At 40.6% G+C, this 21,586-nt stretch overlaps 1 protein-coding gene across 6 annotated transcripts in view; it reads right to left on the bottom strand.

Moving 5' to 3' along the window:
• Positions 1-21,586, bottom strand: part of nrxn3a (neurexin 3a) — a 189,936-nt gene that overhangs the window by 13,277 nt on the left and 155,073 nt on the right. For 3 of the 6 annotated variants that reach the window (XM_061843922.1, XM_061843920.1, XM_061843923.1), the window contains 4 exons: positions 21,174-21,355; positions 14,190-14,361; positions 8,108-8,409; positions 7,906-7,981 (listed from right to left, as the gene is read on the bottom strand). In XM_061843922.1, coding sequence (XP_061699906.1) covers positions 7,906-7,981; positions 8,108-8,409; positions 14,190-14,361; positions 21,174-21,355 — 732 coding nt within the window. Of the gene's footprint in view, positions 1-7,887; positions 7,982-8,107; positions 8,410-13,263; positions 13,354-14,189; positions 14,362-21,173; positions 21,356-21,586 lie in introns of all 6 variants that reach the window. The other 3 variants (XM_061843918.1, XM_061843919.1, XM_061843921.1) reach the window with 3 other exon arrangements.

Raw genomic sequence — 21,586 nt, 5'->3', positions numbered from 1 at the left:
TTTAATTAGAAACCCTCTCCGTTTGCTTTCTGAAGTAAACAACATTGCAAAGTGACATGTTTGCTGGCAATGCTATAAACTGCAATACTGAAAAACAGGTTAATTTAATTAAACATACATCATTTGGCCACTTACATCAAAATATTCTCCGCATGAATTTGGCAGGAAGAAAATAATTTACAAAAGAAAAGTGTATCATAGTAATAATGGATATCCACTTTGTAGCATTTAAAATAAGGTATTATTTTGCATTGGAGAGTGTGTTCTATATTAAACATGAAATACAGGGAGGCAACAACACACACATCCACACCACAAAACATAAAAATAATCACTGTCATTTTGTTTTCGTAATATAGCTAATCACTCACTGTGTGAATAATTAGCTTTGTTCTTGTTTGTTTTTACAAAATCTTATCTACATTTTTCCGTTGCACTAGAGTCAGTAGTATCGAGAATCTATTCCTGTTGAAGTAAAAATTGATACTCTTGAATTCTCATTTCGTTCTAGAGAGTAGAACGAATGAATTCTCTCTATGTTTTCATTAACTCTAACAACAAGGGAGCAGGTGAAGAAGGGGTGGGACCTATGAGCATATTACATTGGAAATGAGACTGATGATGGTGACAGTGTAAGTCAGTTGCCATGTCCATGTAAAGGCAGAACGAGGCGGTCGGGCGGCAATAGAGCTTTTGGCTGTAAGGAAGGGATGGGGATATACAAACAATGAGCATATACATGCCCATCTACATAAAAGAACAGAAGAACTCTAACACTGACAGGTCTGACAAACCCTAAACTGCAACTTTTTAGCCATGCAATTCATTTTTTCCCCTTACAATCAATGTATTGTGCAATAATCATTTGTTTTGATCAGATATATTTTCATATATTGACAACTCGAGGATAATGGAAGTAGGATCTGGAACAGCTTCATCTACTAATTGTATGGGTTTGAGCATTTCTGGTTGAGTGTTTTTTTTTTTAATGGGGTTGGCAAAGAAAGCACAAATAGGATGGAAAAACACAAGGTAGTTAGTCGTAGTTAGTAGCAGAAGCAGTTCCAAATCCATAATTGTCAATTGTATGTTTTTTTTTAGAAGAAGAAGAAAATAGTTTCCCAATACTGTTTATTTCTAATCCAATTGTGCAAAACTATAATAACCATTTAGAGCCAAATAACCATAATAAGAACCAAAACGGTGCTTGTATTAATACAAAAACAAACAAACAAACAAAAAACCCTGTTCAAACTATCAAATGAATAATGTTAAGATGAATGAACAAAGTCATTTAAAATTTTGCACACATTACAACCAGATGCACACAATAGAAAACAGACACCGCCGAGAGAGGGACTCAACTTGGAGATGGCTCCTCTCTCATGTGTTCCTTGATGACAAATATATTTGTAATGTTAATCTTTAAACATGAACCGGCCGTGCAGTCTGGGTGTACAGTGACAGTACTGGCTGAGAATGAGTTAAAATTGCCATTTTTGGTTTAGTTTTAGTTGTACTGCAGGATGTTGATGTTGATGCATGCTTAAAGTAAGTTGCATTTAGGGAAAGTAGAAAAGAAATAACACTGAAAACTGGGGGTAGGTAAGACTGACCAAAATAAGTGACAGACTCTGTGTCCCAATTCCATACTGTTAAAGTCAAACTGCGCATATTCATTGAAAACGACGAACAGTGATATAAATGACAATGGAAGATTCACAATTAAATATGTGTGCTATCAGTAAAACATTAACTGTTGAAACTGACATTTCTGTTCAACATCCTTGAGCTCCATATTTCAGCTATAATTCAATATGCGACAGTATGACTATTCACTATGATTGGGATACAGGTCAACTTGAACAAATAGCAGTGGGGAACAGGAACAAAATTCAAACATTAAATATACAATGGATATGGAAATGTGATACAGTACACCCCTTTTAAATTAGATGCTTGATGCTGTCATTTTACAATTAAATTAGTAGGGTTTCAAAACATATGATCATTGTGAAAACATTGTAGGAGTAAAAGTCGAAATTTGAAATTGTTGTTGCAATAACAGGAGGCATCGCTTCGGAAAAATTAAATTATGAAATTTATTTTCACTGGCTGTGTTCACATAGATTTGACTCAGTTAAATAGAATTCTAGTGTCATTTCTCTGTCCACAGTTATATTCAGTGTGCAAGTATGATTGCAGAATTGTACACTTTTGGTTTGATATAGACTCTGGCATGATTGTGTCAATAATGCCCGAGTGTTTTGTCGAGTGTGAACTTGGGGAAGGCAATACTGTATGACCTAAAATTCATACCATGGTTTACAATGAATTTATTCATGGGAATGGTGTGTATCATAATACAAAAACTCAACTGTAAAAATAGCAAAGCTGAATTGGAAAAAAAAAAAAAAAAAAAAAAAAAAAACATTTATCTTGCCAATTTCAAAAGTCCAAATACAAATTCAGCACTCCTTGGTACAAACCAGCACTATTAATATTATTGATATTCTTATTACATTCAGTATGAATATACTTTCAACATTATTGGTTCTTCCTAGCTGGCGTGAAGTCATGTAAACATTGGTTGTGCACAGCTGTTTTTATTTTCTGTGTAGATGCTTAAATAATGTCTAGATACTTAAATGACATATATATATGCTCCCAATTTTTTTCTCCCTCTCCTATCTCTTGCCAGTACAGCGGAAACCCATTATTAGTTGTGGTGGCACAACATATTGTAGCGAGAAACATTCCCAAAGTAGTTCCCAAATAGCCAGGGAATGCAACATTCTTATACCCAGCTCCCAGATATGATGACATCATCAAAAAGTATTATCGCGATTGGTTGGTAGAGACCATATCGAATCAGTTGAATTTTTACTGTCTGCCGGTTTTTCTCTTTTATTCCATGCACCCCTATTTTGAATGCTGTCTGAAACCATGTTGCACAAAAACATAGATTGGGACTGTACCAGTGGAGGTAGAAACATCATAGGAACCCAATTATTCAAATGTATATATCAGTGAAGGGGTTAAAAAGAACTTTTAAACAATTAGTTATGTGCACAGTCAAACTACAGACCGTTGTTGGAGCACTGGAGTGTTATTACTAAGAACTGCAGTACTTCCTACACTGATTAATTAAAGCTAAGGTAATCGAGGGCACCGAGAAGTTTTCATTTTGAGTTTCAAATTCATTTACCACACCTCAAATCCATTAATCAAATTTGGAGCTCTCTCGTAAAGAAGATTGAGTAACTTTTGATCAGTTATTAAAATAGTCATTTACAGTACTCAAAATAATGAATCCAGTAATAAATGCTACTTTTACAAAGTTTAAAATTGAATACATAATATAAAAAAAAAGTTTATCTTGGTCTCAATATAATCATTACAAAAAGGGGTGGGTTGACCATTTCCACTGCACATTACATAATGTCATGGTAAATGTCAAATGACAAGCTCAAAGTGTATATCCATTAGACACAGTAAGGCACAATCGCAATGTCCAAATCCCAGTTGAAGTTCATACAAGGGCATAAACTTTAACGTTATTTCATTTAATGGCAATTTTCATTTCAGCACTCCAGGCTACATAGAACTTCCAAGTCACCCAAATACTTAATCTTGAAAGTTTAGCGAGAAAATAGGGCTCTATTTTTTCCTACACAGCACATCTGTGGTACGGCACAAATGCCAGTGGCTTCTGCACCAAACTAGGCATTGCGGCAAAGCAAGTGTGTGTCCTGGGAGTTACATCTGGCTGAGTGACAATTTGGTGGCAGAAAGTTGATCTAAAAAAATACTTACATGTGCACGGACTAAACCTAAATCCTGGTGTAAACTAGTACGCCGGTATCACCCTATATTGATGAATTTGATCGGGGCACAGGCAGATATGAGACAGACATATTGTGGTTGCCAGCGGTTAGCAGCAGCTCATTCTGTATTTAATGAGGGTAGCCAGTTAGATTTTGTGTTGCAATACCAGCCAAGCAGTGACAATGCTGCATACATGCACAGATTGCTACCATTACGCAGCGTTCTCTTATGCAGAAAGAATGTCTCCAATTACAGGGAATGAGATAAGCCTTCCCTGTGAATATCCTCATTCATCCAGGTCATTTCATTTTTAGGGCATTGAACTGATCACAGGTGAACTGTTGTGTTTTTCTTTGAAGATGTTTCCCCTCTCATTCTGAGCAGGCTTACTCAGGATTCACTAGCCAATGTTTGTGTGGTGAACTCAAATATTCAAGCTGCTAAGTGAGAGGCATGCCCAACACCATGTATGGAATCGTTCTTTGGGTATAAGACTCTCCCATTTTTATGTGATTCCAAAAAAATGACTCCATACGTGGCATTGAGCATGCCTTGAAGTTGGAGCATAAATAATTGAGTCTTCCACTCTTCTACTCACAAAAGCTTGTTGCATGAAGGCTTTATAAGGCCTGCTTCAATGTGAGGCGAATTGTCTTTGTAAGACAAACTGAACAATCCAGTTGCAATTGTGTCAATGCCCTGAGAATTATTTGCTTTGATAGGAGGCAACTGAAGTCAGCTGTAAACACTGTCACAGTCACACAAACTGCCAAATCTCAGATCCGTTGGCTTGTGTGCATCTCAAAAATGTTGTGCACAGTGGCGGTGCCTGCTGCACAGAATTTACGCCATTCACGGAAATAGGGCCCTAAGTATTCCTACTTTTAGCCATGGATTAGTAGACCTAAAGCTAGATATGGTCTTGACCTTCCATCCATCCATTCATTTTCTGATGTGCTTATCCTCACGAGGATCGCAGGAGTGCTGGAGCCAATCCCAGCTGTCATTGGGTAGGAGGCAGGGTACACCTGGAACTGGTTGCCAGCCAATTGCAGGGTACTCGGAGACAGACAACAGTCACATTCACAATCACCCCTAGGGGCAATTTTTAGTGTTCATTTTATGTATGTTTTTGGGATGTGGAAGTAAACCGGAGTGCCTGGAGAAAACCCACGCAACCACGAGGAGAACATGCAAACTCCACACAGGTGGGACCCAGTCCTCAGAAATGTGAGGCCAACGTTCTACAGCTGTGCCACTTTGTTAGCCAAGTTCATCCCTTTTGTAGACAATATATATGTAATTTCCAAGCCTTTAAATAATCATAATTGAAAAAAATTGAGGTCCACCCCAATTTTTTTTGATTTGGCTACACCCAAAAGCTTTGTAAATATATGATATACACAAAGTATTATGGATACACACTTTATAAATATAGTGTCCTTTGACATTTATATGTATTTAACCTGTTTTTTTTTGACTGCACATAAAGATGTAGGAACAAAATTAAGGACAAATTTCATTAGATGGCAGTGAAAGGGGTTGATGAAAATCTAGTGTTATATGAGCACCAATATTGGTGTTGTGTTTTGTGGACGTGTATTGTTGTTTTTTACTACGCCTGAGCGATATGTTATTAGAACCATATATTTTGAGCTAAATTAAAAATCTCATCGCCAATTGTTCAGTCAAAGCTCCTGTCAACTTGCATTGTTGTTTAACATATCTCAGAATATTATGAACTCCCTTATCAATGCCAATTATATTCAGTATTGGGTCAAAGAATAAGCAGAGTATGTGCATGAACGGCTCAAATCCAATGACATACTCTTGTTCTTGATCTCATGACCCGATCCCTTGGGACTCAGTCAACAGTACCTACTAGCTACTTGCAGCCAAGGGGGACTGCACACTCTGTTACCATGAAACAATGAATCAACAATCTATTGTATTCCACTCAATCAAACTAAATCTTTGTGATAAATGAACCATTCAATTATTCTGCTCATAACTCATTGCAAACAATGAAACAAACAAACAAACAAACAAACAAACAAACAAAAGTGTCCTTATTTCTCCTCTAGTCTCACTAGCTGAAATCAGCTGAATATTGAAAAAGGCTGACTCCTGAAACCTAATGAGCCCCCTCTCATCAATTGATTTAATGACCTTGTCTTTTGTTTTAAAAGATTAATTAATCAAGACTTCTTAATTCAAATTTATTCATCTGCACTGTCCTATACTGTCATTTGAAGGCAAAGCATTTGATAAATTTGTATATTAATTACATTAAAAATTATGGAAAGCTGTTGACCAGAAAGTGTTTTTGTACTTGTATAATTCTTTTTAGTTTATTTTTCGAATCAGATTGTATGGCATTGTAATAGAAATAAGTTTCTATGCTAATTGTCATTTTGTGCACATTTAATAATTTATCAATGACTATAAAGAGCTTTATGGTTTCTTGTTTGCCATCTTATGAAATTGACCAATTCAGGACACAACTGATGGATAACAGAGAACAGTATCACTAAACAACTTCATAACCAAAGAGGAAAAAACAAAAATAAGGATAATGCAGGGTTTGCAATTGATGTTGCTGTGACTGCAAAAATGTTTTGCAGCTTAAATGCAAATGCAGGCAAAGCAATGTTGACTGTATTGTAATTAAAATTGTCATGCAAATCGATGAATAAAATTTATTTTGAGCAAAATGAAGAGTACCATAGTACCAATCATCAAAAGATAAAGAAAAGGTTGATTTAAAAAAACAAAACCATACCATTACCATTGGTGGTGGGATGTAAAATATGTGTTCAATCAAAGCAATCAATTAAATAGGAAATAATAGGAATCCAGAGGTAATTTTAAAGGTTTTTTTCACTCATGTGAAAATCTCTATAATTGAGTTTACTTTGCACTTGAAATGTTAGCATTTGTAAAATAGTCATTTGCCTTGCAAAAACGAATGTTTTCATCTGGATGCTACAAAAGTTAAAGCAAACCAAAGAAAACAATGGACTGTAATCACGTAATGTCACGAACAGAAAAGTACATTTTGAATCCACAAAGCATGCCACTGTCAACATCAAAATAATGTCAGGGTTAGGATGGCATGAATTTCTGTGTAAATATGATTAGATGACAGGGGCCCTGTCTTATCCTTTCTTCTTAAATCCCGATGAATTTTACAATACACAGCATATCGTTGAAGTCATTTACATGATGATCTCTTTCTTAGACTTTAAAAGAAATTGGGAATGGCCAACTGTTTGTCAGCCAAAATATCTGACGAGAGAGGGAAGAAATAGGACCTTGACCTTTAACCAACACTTTTTTTTTTATTTGTTTCCTTTGGACAAAACTAATAATCAGACAATGTGGAAATGGCCAAATTCATTCAAATATATTTTCTGTTTTTATAAAGAGTGGCTTTTTTTTTTGGGGGGGGGGTATTTAGGTGCAAAAAGACAGGAAAAACAAATATGCTTATAAGCAAAACTCAAAAAAGGAAAACAAAATATACACAGAAATTCAATGATAACTGTTCTCTCTGTTCTCGGTCTCTTTAAAGCAAAAATGCAAGCATCTAAATATGATACACAATCAAATGTGGAAATGAAATGATGGGAAAAAAAACTCAAGTCAATGTAATTAAAACAAATGAATAAAATGTACAATTTAAAAAGAATAGTGATGAGTGGCAGCATCACTGGCTCATAATGGTTCACTCTCACACAAATTTCACTCATCTAGTATATACGCACTCACATTTTCTGATTTTTAATCTCAGCAGATGAAATTTGTATGTTGTGTATGTGACCATCTTGAACACTTTTAATGACCCCATGTGCAAGTGTAGTTCACGACAGTAATGACCTACAGCTCTTCTGAATACAACTTGCAAGCTAACAAATAGCACTCTGAATAGCCAGTTGAATTTTTTGAAGCGAAGTTACACTTTGTCTACCCATGGGGATGTGATGCTTTGAGACTGCCATCATCCATACAAGTGCTGATGCATGAATGCACATAGAAAGCAAGCAAATGCAAACTAACCTAGCCCACCTGGATGACCAGTTTCACACTCCTCGAGGTCTTCATCGTCACTGGAACACTCCGCAGATGACACAATATCATCTGATGCATGCTTCTTAATCAGAAGTTGATTGTCAGGTACAATAGGCCAAGAAACACAAAACACTCACACAGAAGTTCATTTGTGACCTTTAAAATGCAAGATTTACGTATGTTTGGATATGAGGTATTTAAGGCGTACCGCTGAAGAGGATCTGTGTTTCCGTGTGGTAGTGGTGGACATCATGGTAGTAGTCTCAACAAAGGTTGTGGACACAACTGAAGGCATGGCAGTGGACTTGGTTGAGCCTGCCCCACTGGGGACATCACCAACCAGCCTCACGCTCCCATTTATCTTGATGTTTGCGTTGCTCTCAGCAGCCATGTTTAACACCTTAAGGCCATTGTAATAGAGGCCAGACAGCTGACCCTGAAATGGCCGTCCACGATCACTTCCTCCAATTGCAACTGTGGCTTGAGTATTGAATATGGTTAACTGTCGTCCTGGAAGGGACATCCACATATTTTAAAACCGTCAAACAAACAAAAAAAAAAGACCTCAAATAGATTCAGATCAATTAGCAGCCTGCTTTTGTATTTTTGCTGGGGAGAGCAAAGGACTGTGGAGGATTTTGTCTGACTAAATGCTGTTTTTCTGCCTTACTGCAGATTACATATTCCTCCGTTTTTACATGACTGCACAAGTGAATGTAGGGGGATGAAGCATGTACTACATATTTTGTGATATAAATCAGTTTTTGTTTTGCTTTGGCTTGATGAGGTATGTGAATACATTTTATCCATCCATCCATTTTCTGAACTGCTAATCCTCACAGGGGTTGTGGGAGTGCTGGAGCCTATCCCAGCTGACATCGGGCAGGAAGTGGGGTACACCTTGAACTGGTTGCCAGCCAATTGCAGGGCACATCGAGACAAACAGCCACACTCACAATCACATCCAGAGGCAATTTAGAGTGTCCAATTAATGTTGGTGTCATGGTCCTGCCGGTCCAGCCCTGGCACACCTGTGCCTCATCCTCTTTGATTAACCCCTGTATTTATAGGACCCAGGGGACGACTGGTCATCGCAACTCATGCCCCGTTCCTGCACTCCCGTATTCTTGATCGTGAACCTTGGTGTACCGACCTCCGCCTGTCCTCTGACCGACCCCATAAGATGGACGTCTATGAAACTACTGCCTTCTCTGATTGATCTCCCGTGTACCGACCCCTGCCTGCCCGTGGACCTGCTCTCTACGCCCGACGTCCTTACTACCGCTGCTCCACTTGACTGTCTGCCTGATCCCCAACTTTGGACCGAATAAACACTTTTCCCAAACTGTCTCTGTGTCTCCGGAGTCCTGCATTTGGGTCCTGCTCTGTACCGATGGGTCGTGACAGTTGGATGTTTTTGGGATATGGGAGGAAACCGGAGTCCCCAGAGAAAACCTCACGCAGACACGGGGAGAACATGCAAATTCCACAAAGGCGGGTCCGGGATTGAGCCTGGGGACTTTGAATGTTGGGACTATGACAGGAAAAGCTCAGGAGATGGTTGAGATGATGATTAGGTGAAAGGTTGATATTCTGTGCATCCAAGAGAGCAGGTGGAAAGGTAGTGAGGCTAGAAGTTTAGTAGCAGGGTTTAAATTATTCTACCACGGAGTAGATGGGAAGAGAAATGGAGTAGGGGTTATTTTAAAGGAAGAGCTGGCTAAGAATGTCTTGGAGGGGAAAAGAGTATCAGATCGAGTGATGAGACTAAAATTTGAAATTGAGGGTGTTATGTATAATGTGGTTAGCGGCTATGCCCCACAGGTAGGATGTGACCGAGAGTTGAAAGAGAAATTGTGGAAGGAACTAGATGAAGTAGTTCTGAGCATCCCAGACAGCGAGAGAGTTGTGATTGGTGCAGATTGTAATGGACATATTGGTAAAGGAAACAGGGGCGATGAAGAAGTGATGGGTAAGTACGGCATCCAGGAAAGGAACTTTGAGGGACAGATGGTGGTGGACTTTGCAAAAAGGATGGAGATGGCTGTAGTGAACGCTTATTTCCAGAAGAGGGAGGAACATATAGTGACCTACAAGAGTGGAGGTAGAAGCACGCAGGTGGATTATATTTTGTGCAGACGATGTAATCTGAAGGAGGTTACTGACTGTAAAGTAGTGGTAGGGGAGAGTGTAGCTCGACAGCATAGGATGGTAGTGTGTAGGATGACTCTAGTGGTGGGTAGGAAGATTAAGAAGACAAAGGTAGAGCAGAGAACCATGTGGTGGAAGGTGAGAAAGGAAGAATATTGTGCGGCCTTTCAGAAAGAGGTAAGACAGGCTCTCAATGGACAGCAATGGCTCCCGGAAGACTGGGCAATGACAGCCAAGGTAATCAGAGAGACAGGCAGGAGAGTACTTGGTGTGTCTTCTGGTAGGAAAGGGGAGAAGGAGACTTGGTGGTGGAACCCCAAAATACAGGGAGTCATACAAGGAAAGAGATTAGTGAAGAAGAAGTGGGATACTGAGAGGACTGAGGAGAGGCGAAAGGAGTACACCGAGATGCAACGTAGAGCAAAGGTAGAGGTGGCAAAGGCTAAACAAGAGGCACATGAAGACACGTACACCAGGTTAGACACGAAAGAAGGAGAAAAGGATCTCTACAGGTTGGCCAGACAGAGGGATAGAGATGGGAAGGATATGCAGCAGGTAAGGGTGACTAAGGATAGAGATGGAAATGTGTTGATTGGTGCCAGTAGTGTGCTAAATAGATGGAAAGAATACTTTGAGAAGTTGATGAATGAAGAAAATGAGAGAGTTGAAGAGGCAAGTGTGAAGGACCAGGAAGTGGGAATGATTACTAAGGGGGAAGTCAGAAAGGCACTACAAAGGATGAAAAATAGAAAGGCAGTTGGTCCTGATGACATACCGGTAGAGGTATGGAAGCAATTTGGAGAGATGGCTGTGGAGTTTTCGACCAACTTATTCAACAGAATACTAGCGGGCGAAAAGATGCCTGAAGAATGGAGGAAAAGTGTTCTAGTTCCCATTTTTAAGAACAAAGGGGATGTTCAGAGCTGTGGGAACTATAGAGGAATAAAGTTGATGAGCCACACAATGAAGTTATGGGAAAGAGTAGTGGAGGCTAGACTCAGGACAGAAGTAAGTATCTGCGAGCAACAGTATGGTTTCATGCCTAGAAAGAGTACCACAGATGCATTATTTGCCTTGAGGATGCTAATGGAAAAGTACAGAGAAGGTCAGAAGGAGCTACATTGTGTCTTTGTGGATCTATAGAAAGCCTATGACAGAGTACCAAGAGAGGAACTGTGGTACTGCATGCGTAGGTCTGGTGTGGCAGAGAAGTATGTTAAAATAGTACAGGGCATGTATGATGGCAGCAGAACAATGGTGAGGTGTGCCTTAGGTGTGACAGAGGAATTTAAGGTGGAGGTGGGACTGCATCAGGGATCAGCTCTGAGCCCCTTCCTGTATGCAGTGGAAATGGATAGGCTGACAGATGAGGTTAGACTGGAATCCCCTTGGACCATGATGTTCGCAGATGATATTGTGATATCCAGTGAAAGCAGGGAGCATGCAGAGGAACAATTACAAAGATGGAGACATGCACTGGAAAGGAGAGGAATGAAGATTAGCCAAAGTAAAACAGAATATATGTGCATTAATGAGAAAAGTGGAGGGGGAAGAGTGAGGCTACAGGGAGAAGAGATAGCGAGGGTGGACGACTTCAAATATTTCGGGTCAACAATACAGAGCAATGGAGAGTGTGGTCAGGAAGTGAAGAAACGGGTCCAAGCAGGTTGGAACAGCTGGCGAAAGGTGTCTGGTGTGTTATGTGACAGAAGAGTGTCTGCTAGGATGAAGGGCAAAGTTTACAAAACAGTGGTGAGGCCGGCCATGATGTACGGATTAGAGACGGTGGCACTGAAGAAACAACAGGAAGCTGAACTGGAGGTGGCAGAAAGGAAGATGTTGAGGTTCTCGCTCGGAGTGACCAGGTTGGATAGGATTAGAAATGAGCTCATTCGAGGGACAGCCAAAGCTGGATGTTTTGGAGACAAGATTCGAGAGAGCAGACTTCGATGGTTTGGACATGTTCAGAGGCGAGAGAGTGAGTATATTGGTAGAAGGATGCTGAGGATGGAGCTCCCAGGCAAAAGAGCGAGAGGAAGACCAAGAGAAGGTTTATGGATGTGGTGAGGGAAGACATAAGGGCAGTTGGGGTTAGAGAGGAAGATGCAGGAGATAGGCTAAGATGGCAAAAGCTGACATGCTGTGGCGACCCCTAACGGGACAAGCCGAAAGGAAAAGAAGAAGAAGAAGATCGCATCAAGGAAAAAATATTGTTGTATTAACGTTTTCTTTCATCCAAATTTTGACAAAACACAACCACTGAAATTTGATTGTGTTATAGTAAATGTGTCAAAAATAATCTGCCCGGATTATGTAGTCAGATAGTCACGTCCATTCTCTCATTCAATAGCTCATGCTATTGAATTACAAGGTGTATCCAAAACTTTCAAACAGTCCTGTTATCATAACACCCCTTCTGAAAAATATGGAGCATTTTAAAAGTCACATAGAAATTGCATCACTCAGATCCTCTGCAGGCCATATGAAGAAAGATCACACATTCATTTTCTTAAATTATAGATTTCATATCTTGTCTTGAGTTCAGACAAATATTTTAGGGTTAAAAAGAAGCTCCGTTACAGGATCACACCAGAGGACTACCTTAGCCGGCTTGATCAACTTTTTTTTTCGACATGTCACACCTGGAAGGAGTGACAGCTCTGACGATGACTGAAGTGTCAGCCAGGTAAGAGAACTTTTCTTTACCTGAAAAATATTTGTCTAAACACAAGAAATCTAAAACATATTATAAAATATGACATGATGAATGAAATAGATATTTTAGCTATAACTAAATTATGCCTCAGCCCTGTTGCCTACATTTTATTTTCAGATATATTTTTTGATTATTTTTAAAATACAACTTTTTGTTGAATTGCTAATGTGATTAATGTCAAGGTGTAGCTCCAGTTCATGTATTGTATTTCCTAATCCTCTGGTAAAAACTCACTCCTGTTGTTGTTAGTCCTGTTGCTCAAATGAGGAGTAGCAATACATAAAACAATGACATACAAAAGTTGAGTTGCCTGAAACGGGATAATTCACATTATGAGTTGTTCAACATTTGTATTATGATATTTAGTGTTGAAGAAATGACAGCTGGAAGTTTATTTTGAAAGCTTTACAACAAAATATCCTTTATTCGGTGGAATGGCCCACACAATATATGAGTTATGTAAATACATATAAAAGCATAAAAATGTTTGCAAATACCTTTTTCTTGAAACCATTCTTCGACTGGCCGTGTGTATTTAAAGGGAATTTTCTTATTGGCCATTTGAAACCGTTCAATGTCACTGTTACCTTTAACAAAAAAATTACAGGGATTTAGTTACCATCAGCATTGTGTGCTCAAGACATAAAAAAGAACATAATGCATCCATCCATCCATCCATCCATCCATTTTCTTAGCCGCTCATCCTCACAAGGGTGACGGGGAGTGGTGGAGCCTATCCCGGCTGTCAGCGGGCAGGAGGCAGGGAACACCCTGAACTGGTTGCCAGCCAATCGCGGGGCATATAGAGACAAACAGCCGCACTCGCAATAACACCTAGGCGCCATTTAGAGTGTCCAAATAATGTTGCATGTTTTTGGGATGAGGGAGGAAACTGGAGTGCCTGGAGAAAACCCACACAGGCACGGGAAGAACATGTTAACTTCACATACGCAGGTCCGGGATTTAACCTGGGACTTCAGGAATGTGAGGCCAGCGCTTTCCATCTGAACCAGCCAGGAACACAATCAAAGTATCGAAATTATTTTTTCCCCTGTTGGTTTAAGAGACTTTTTTCAACCTTTTTTTTTTTCGACTTTTCAAAACATATGGAAAAGGTCGGGACACAGATTTATTTTAAGATTGAAAACATGGCTTTAGCTGAAGAGGTTTGGTTCACACGAGATCCAATAAAAAAGCCCTGTCAAAAATTTATGACAATTCTTGAGGCCTATGATTGAAAGGTGCCCTTGAAAATATTGATTTAAATTTTTCACATTATTATTACATTTTTTATTAAAATATTTCATATATTTAATATTTTGTCCTTCTGAAAGTAACCAAAACGTAACAAACAGCAATGATGTTTGACACAACGCTAACAACAAGATTTGTTTCTATGTTAGAAAGGTTTGTGGGTTTGTACCTGTCGGGAAATGTTCATTGATGGACCAGTTATCAACTTGCAGTGTAGCATTACCGCCATTCCTGGTGAAGCGGACCACGTGATACTTTCCATCATTCACTGGGGTACTGCTCTCTTGTACACTGATATCCACTGTCCCAATGTTGAAAGTCACACCAATTTTGCCTTGTTGCTAAAATGAAACAAACAAACAAACACAAAAACTGGAATTTTCATAAACATAGGCTTACCATTGGAATAATAGTGACCGCTCATCTCAATCATGTAGCTTATAGTATGTATACAGTATTTGATGACCCAATTGTAATTGAAAAGCCTCCTCCGTTTTTGGGCACTTTGTAATGAATCATCCATCCATTTTCTGCTTAGCATAGGAGGGACTTCGAGTCTTTCCCAGCTGACATTGGGGGAAAGGCAGACTACAGGATGGTTTGGTCACTTGTGAATCAGTTCCCACAGAGAGCTAAACAATCATTACTTCAACCATCACTGATCAAGAACGAACCCCATGCTGCTTGCATGTCATTCAGGTGAGGGATGCATTTGGATCATGATGAATGAATAATGAATTTTGCAATTCAGTAAACAAGTATTGCAACAACCTTGCAAAACAAATGTGATGACGGCTATGCCATATGTGGTTGTGTTATGTGGGTCTTGATTTCATTGCTGTTGAATTTCAGGTGAGGCATGTTTTGTGACCGATTGAATGTCTATGAAAAAACCATAGAGCAACTGGTCCATATACACTAGATGGACAAAGGTTCAAGACACCTGGGCCATCATGTACAAAGATCTGCGTTGATTTCCTATTAAATCCAGAAAAAGCGTGTGCACAAAAACATCCAGATGTATGAATATAGATGTACACATGAATCCAGGAACATTTCCTTCATGCCGTATATCCCAATCAACGTATAATTGAGGACACGTACCAACATCGACAGGCCAGCCCCTCCCTGTTCATGCCCACATTTAAAAATGCAAATCATATTTAAATGAAACCTGCATCTGAAATCCTGATCTCTGCATGATCAGAAAAAAAAAGGAAAAGGAGCAAGGTAATGATGAAAAATAATTTAATAACCAATGGGGGGGTCTCAGCCGTTCGAGGAGAGAGTCGCTGCAATCTTGGGTGATATTACTCACACGTGGCTGACTAATTGCCCCCAAACAAAATTCCATGTATTATTATATCTCACAACAATGCAGCCCTATGGGGGCACAAACCAGTGCAATCTGTAGGCAGGTCCCAAGCCCGGATAAATGCAGAGGGTTGCGTCAGGAAGGGCATCCGGCATAAAAACTCTGCCTAACAAATATGAGCGTTCATCTAAAGAATCCCATACCGGATCGGTCGTGGCTCGGGTTAACAACGCCTGCCCCCGGCACTGCTAACCTGCAGGGCGCCGGTGGAAATTCAGCTACTGTGGGTCGAAGACAAAGAAGAGGAGGAAACCGGATCCATCGTCAGAAGAAAAAGAGGAATGCACAGAGCCTACAACTGAGTGAAGGGACTTTGAATGTTGGGACTATGACAGGAAATGCTCGGGAGTTGGTTGACATGATGATTCGGAGAAAGGTTGATATTCTGTGCATCCAAGAGAGCAGGTGGAAAGGTAGTAAGGCTAGAGGTTTAGGAGCAGGGTTTAAATTATTCTACCACGGAGTAGATGGGAAGAGAAATGGAGTAGGGGTTATTTTAAACGATGAGCTGGCTAAGAATGTCTTGGAGGTGAAAAGAGCATGAGATCGAGTGATGAGACTAAAATTTGAAATTGAGGGTGTTATGTATAATGTGGTTAGCGGCTATGCCCCACAGGTAGGATGTGACCGAGAGTTGAAAGAGAAATTGTGGAAGGAACTAGATGAAGTAGTTCTGAGCATCCCAGACAGCAAGAGAGTTGTGATTTCGTGCAGATTGTAATGGACATATTGGTAAAGGAAACTGTGACGATGAAGAAGTGATGGGTAAGTACGGCATCCAGGAAAGGAACTTTGAGGGACAGATGGTGGTAGACTTTGCAAAAAGGATGGAGATGACAGTAGTGAACACTTATTTCCAGAAGAGGGAGGAGCATATAGTGACCTACAAGAGTGGAGGTAGAAGCACGCAGGTGGATTATATTTTGTGCAGACGATATAATCTGAAGGAGGTTACTGACTGTAAAGTAGTGGTAGGGGAGAGTGTAGCTCGACAGCATAGGATGGTAGTGTGTAGGATGACTCTGGTGGTGGGTAGGAAGATTAAGAAGACAAAGGTAGAGCAGAGAACCATGTGGTGGAAGATGAGAAAGGAAGAATGTTGTGCGGCCTTTCGGAAAGAGGTAAGACAGGCTCTCGATGGACAGCAAAAGCTCCCGGAAGACTGGGCAATGACCGCCAAGGTAATCAGAGAGACAGGCAGGAGAGTACTTGGTGTGTCTTTTGTTAGGAAAGGGGAGAAGGAGAACCCCAAAATACAGGGAGTCATACAAGGTAAGAGATTAAGAAGAAGAAGTGGGATACTGAGAGGACTGAGGAGAGGCGAAAGGAGTACATCGAGATGCGACGTAGGGCAAAGGTAGAGGTGGCAAAGGCTAAACAAGAGGCATATGAAGACATGTACACCAGGTTGGACACGAAAGAAGGAGAAAAGGATCTCTACAGGTTGGCCAGACAGAGGGATAGAGATGGGAAGGATGTGCAGCAGGTAAGGGTGATTAAGGATAGAGATGGAAATGTGTTGACTGGTGCCAGTAGTGTGCTAAATAGATGAAAAGAATACTTTGAGAAGTTGATGAATGAAGAAAATGAGAGAGAAGGAAGAGTTGAAGAGGCAAGTGTGAAGGACCAGGAAATGGGAATGATTACTAAGGGGGAAGTCAGAAAGGCACTACAAAGGATGAAAAATGGAAAGGCAGTTGGTCCTGATAACATACCGGTAGAGGTATGGAAGCAATTTGGAGAGATGGCTGTGGAGTTTTCGACCAACTTATTCAACAGAATAGTAGCGGGCGAAAAGATGCCTGAAGAATGGAGGAAAATTGTTCTAGTTCCCATTTTTAAGAACAAAGGGGATGTTCAGAGCTGTGGGAACTATCGAGGAAGAAAGTTGATGAGCCACACAATGAAGTTATGGGAAAGAGTAGTGGAGGCTAGACTCAGGACAGAAGTATGTATCTGTGAGCAACAGTATGGTTTCATGCCTAGAAAGAGTACCACAGATGCATTATTTGCCTTGAGGATGCTAGTGGAAAAGTACAGAGAAGGTCAGAAGGAGCTACATTGTGTCTTTGTGGATCTAGAGAAAGCCTATGACAGAGTACCAAGAGAGGAACTGTGGTACTGCATGCGTAGGTCTGGTGTGGCAGAGAAGTGTTAAAATAGTACAGGGCATGTATGATGGCAGCAGAACAATGGTGAGGTGTGCCTTAGGTGTGACAGAGGAATTTAAGGTGGAGGTGGGACTGCATCAGGGATCAGCTCTAAGCCCCTTGCTGTTTGCAGTGGTAATGGATAGGCTGACAGATGAGGTTAGACTGGAATCCCCTTGGACCATGATGTTCGCAGATGATATTGTGATATGCAGTGAAAGCAGGGAGCATGAAGAGGAACAATTACAAAGATGGAGACATGCACTGGAAAGGAGAGGAATGAAGATTAGCCGAAGTAAAACAGAATATATGTGCGTGAATGAGAAAAGTGGAGGGGAAAGAGTGAGGCAACAGGGAGAAGAGATCGCGAGGCTGGACGACTTCAAATATTTAGGGTCAACGATCCAGAGCAATGGTGAGTGTGGTAAGGAAGTGAAGAAACGGGTCCAAGCAAGTTGGCGAAAGGTGTCTGGTGTGTTATGTGACAGAAGAGTCTCTGCTCGGATGAAGGGCAAAGTTTACAAAACAGTGGTGAGGCTGGCCATGATGTACGGATTAGAGACGGTGCCACTGAAGAAACAACAGGAAGCAGAACTGGTATTGGCAGAAATGAAGATACTGAGGTTCTTGCTAGGAGTGAGCAGGTTTGATAGGATTAGAAATGAGCTTTAGAGGGACAGCCAATGTTGTTGTTCTCCTCGCCAATGTTTTGGAGACAATGTTCGAGAGAGCAGACTTCGATGGTTTGGACATGTTCAGAGGCGAGAGAGTGAGTATATTGGTGGTAGGGTGCTGAGGATGGAGCTGCCAAGCAAAAGGGCAAGACGAAGACCAAAGAGAAGGTTTATGGATGTGGTGAGGGAAGATATGAAGACAGTGGATGTTAGAGAAGAGGATGCACGAGATAGGCTTGGATGGAAAAAGATGACACGCTGTGGCGACCCCAAACGGGACGAGCCGAAAGGAAAAGAAGAAGAAGAAGCAAAGTAAAGCAACATGTTTAGATAAAGAATATGGAATGAATGCATGACCTACAGTTTACATTTTTTTGAGGGCAGTTGGGGTCAGAGAGGAAGATGCAGGAGATGGGCTCAGATGGCAAAAGATGACACGCTGTGGCGACCCCTAATGGGACAAGCCAAAAGGAAAAGAATTATAGCTCACAAGAAATGTGTTCAATCAGGATTTTTGGGGGCAATCAGCGAGTTAAAAAAAATTAAAAAACATTAACCAATCAGGTCAAAAGAGGGAGCAATGAGTCTATTTCAATGATCTGTTCATTGACTGTACATACTTGTGTACATAATTGCTCAAACATAAACTACAATCAATAATGTATCTTTGATCATCTATTTATGCTTGTGAGGCAGAATTACAGACAGAACAAATAAATTGTCTTCTAATGTATGGCAGTAAGTACTGTAAGTTTTCGAAAATAATGCGCAATTTCTTCCCAAAATATTTTCAAAAAGTTAATCGAGCATATTATATTTAGGTATGGATGAAAATAAAAAATACGTTCACATTGTATAGCCGTATACAGGTACATAGAATGGTAAAGAAAAGGTATACATATACATTTGATATGATATTCAAAGTCTTATGTTACACATTTATATAAATTACGGTAATGTGCGCCACCAACCTGAACTCTGACCTCCTCGGGTGAGGTTTGCATTTTACGATCATTAATGTAGCATATTTGTCGCTACTGCACCAAACATCAGAAATGACTGCCCGTGAGTTTGTTTTAACTTAAATCTAAGACAAAAATTTTTGACTACAACGGTTAGCTGTGAAGCCACTTTTAAAAGAAATGTGTCACCACTCCGGCCAATGATGCCACCCACCTGGAAGTAGTGCTGCAGTCTAAAACAACGATAGCTCAATGGGTTCAGGTCTACGTGAGCACATTGAAAAAAAAACGGATAGCGCACACAATTGAAATGCTCGCTTTTTAAAGAATTGCCCAGTACGCTCATTTCTATGTAGTTTGAGCTCTCGTTTTGATAGCGACCTGACAATATGAAGAGCTGCTCTAGATTGTTGCTGAACAGGGGCAAGAGGCTGTGCTGTACAGGAAACGTTTGACCTCTCAAATTGCAAACAAAGGTTACAGTACCGAATATTAACATTGTTTTTCTCAGGCATACACAATGAAAAACATTTCCTGTAGCTGTTCACCAGGTTTGCACACAATGCTGGAGGGATTTTTGCCCACTCCTCCACACAGATCTTCTCTAGATCAGACAGGTTTCTGGGCTGTCGCTGAGAAACACAGAGTTTCAGCTCCCTCCAAAGATTTTCTATTGGGTTTAGGTCTGGAGACTGGCTAGGCCAAGCCATAACTTTGATATGCTTCTTACGGAGCCACTCCTTGATTTTCCTGGCTGTGTGCTTCGGGTCATTGTCATGTTGAAAGACCCAGCCACGACCCATCTTCAATGGTCTGACTGAGGGAAAGAGGTTGTTCCCCAAAATCTCACAATATATGTCCGCGGTGATCCTCTCCTTAATACAGTGCAGTGGTCCTGTCCCATGTGCAGAAAAACACTCCAAAGCATGATGCTGCCACCCCCATGCTTCGCAATAGGGATGGTGTTCTTGGGATGGAAGTCATCATTCGTGTTCCTCCAAACACTGTTAGTGGAATCATGACCAAAAAAGTTCCATTTTGGTCTCATCTGACCACAAAACTTTCTCCCATGACTCCCCTGTATCATCCAAATGATCATTGGCAACCATAAGACGGGCCTTGACATGTGCTGGTTTAAGCAGGGGAACCTCCCGTGCCATAAATGATTTCAAACCGTGACGTCGTAGTGTATTACCAATAGTCGCCTGGAAACGGTGGTCCCAGCTCTTTTCAGGTTATTGACCAAGTCATGTGGTGTAGTCCTGGGCTGATTTCTCACCTTTCTAAAGATCATTGAGACCCCACGAAGGGATATCTTGCATGGGGCTCCACTCCGATTGAGATTATCCGTCATGTTTAGCGTCTTCCATTCTCTGATGATTGGTCCAACAGTAGACCTTTTTTCACCAAGCTGCTTGGCAGTTTCTCTGTAGCCCTTTCCAGACATGTGGAGTTGTACAATTTTGTCTCTGGTGTCTTTGGACAGCGCTTTGGTCTTGGCCATGTTACAAGTTTGAGTCTTACTGATTGTATGGGGTGGACAGATGTCTTGATGCAGCTAACGACCTCACACAGGTGCATCTGATTCAGGATAATATATAGAGTGGAGGTGGACTTTTAAAGGTGGACTAACAGGTCTTTGAGGGTCAGAATTTTAGCTGATAGACAAGTGTTGAAATACCTTTTTGCAGCTGTATCACACAAAAAAAAATCATTAAAAAATCATACATAAAATAAAATACCAATTATTGTCCGATTCCAATCAGGCCAATAATCCAATTTAATTACTCAATTAATTATTTGAATACACAGGAGGGGACACACAGTCGCAGTACATGGTGAGTGAGAATTTGAGAATATGATTAAACTAACTGATGTAGGACAAGCTGACCAAATTGTCTAGTTCAGGCCCGATTTGTTACCAAAATGAGGTCAGGGCATGGAATGATCCATCCATCCATTTATCCTCATGTGAGTGAGTAGTTAACTTACTATGTGCAGCATGAGGTAGTCCCCCAGACCAGGAGCGCTGTCGATCCTGACAAGGATGCCATCTTTGAGCGATGTACTAAAGCCAACGGTCAGCCTGTCCGTCCTGGTGCTTGGTCTCTCATTGGCTGGCCACTTGAATGTTATGAGACCTCCTCCTTTGCCAAAGATGTATGTGGTCCCAGCTGAGGAGAGAAGGAGAACATTTACTATTTAGTGATACAACAATATGAGTTTGGCAGTTTACTGTAAAAACACTGTCATAGCAAGCACATCGAAATTTAGTGTACTTCGAGGGGCTGCTGTGTTTCTCAATGGGCCAAGTCTCAGCCTGCTAGTCTCTTCCTAAATGAAAGTACCAATCCCAATTCGAAACTGTCATTTCTCTGCTCTCTTGTGTTTGTGGTTTCAATATG

Source organism: Syngnathoides biaculeatus, chromosome 15 (assembly GCF_019802595.1).
Source record: "Syngnathoides biaculeatus isolate LvHL_M chromosome 15, ASM1980259v1, whole genome shotgun sequence".
NCBI classification, from domain to species: Eukaryota; Metazoa; Chordata; class Actinopteri; order Syngnathiformes; family Syngnathidae; genus Syngnathoides; species Syngnathoides biaculeatus.
This window is presented reverse-complemented; position numbering and strand designations above follow the sequence as displayed.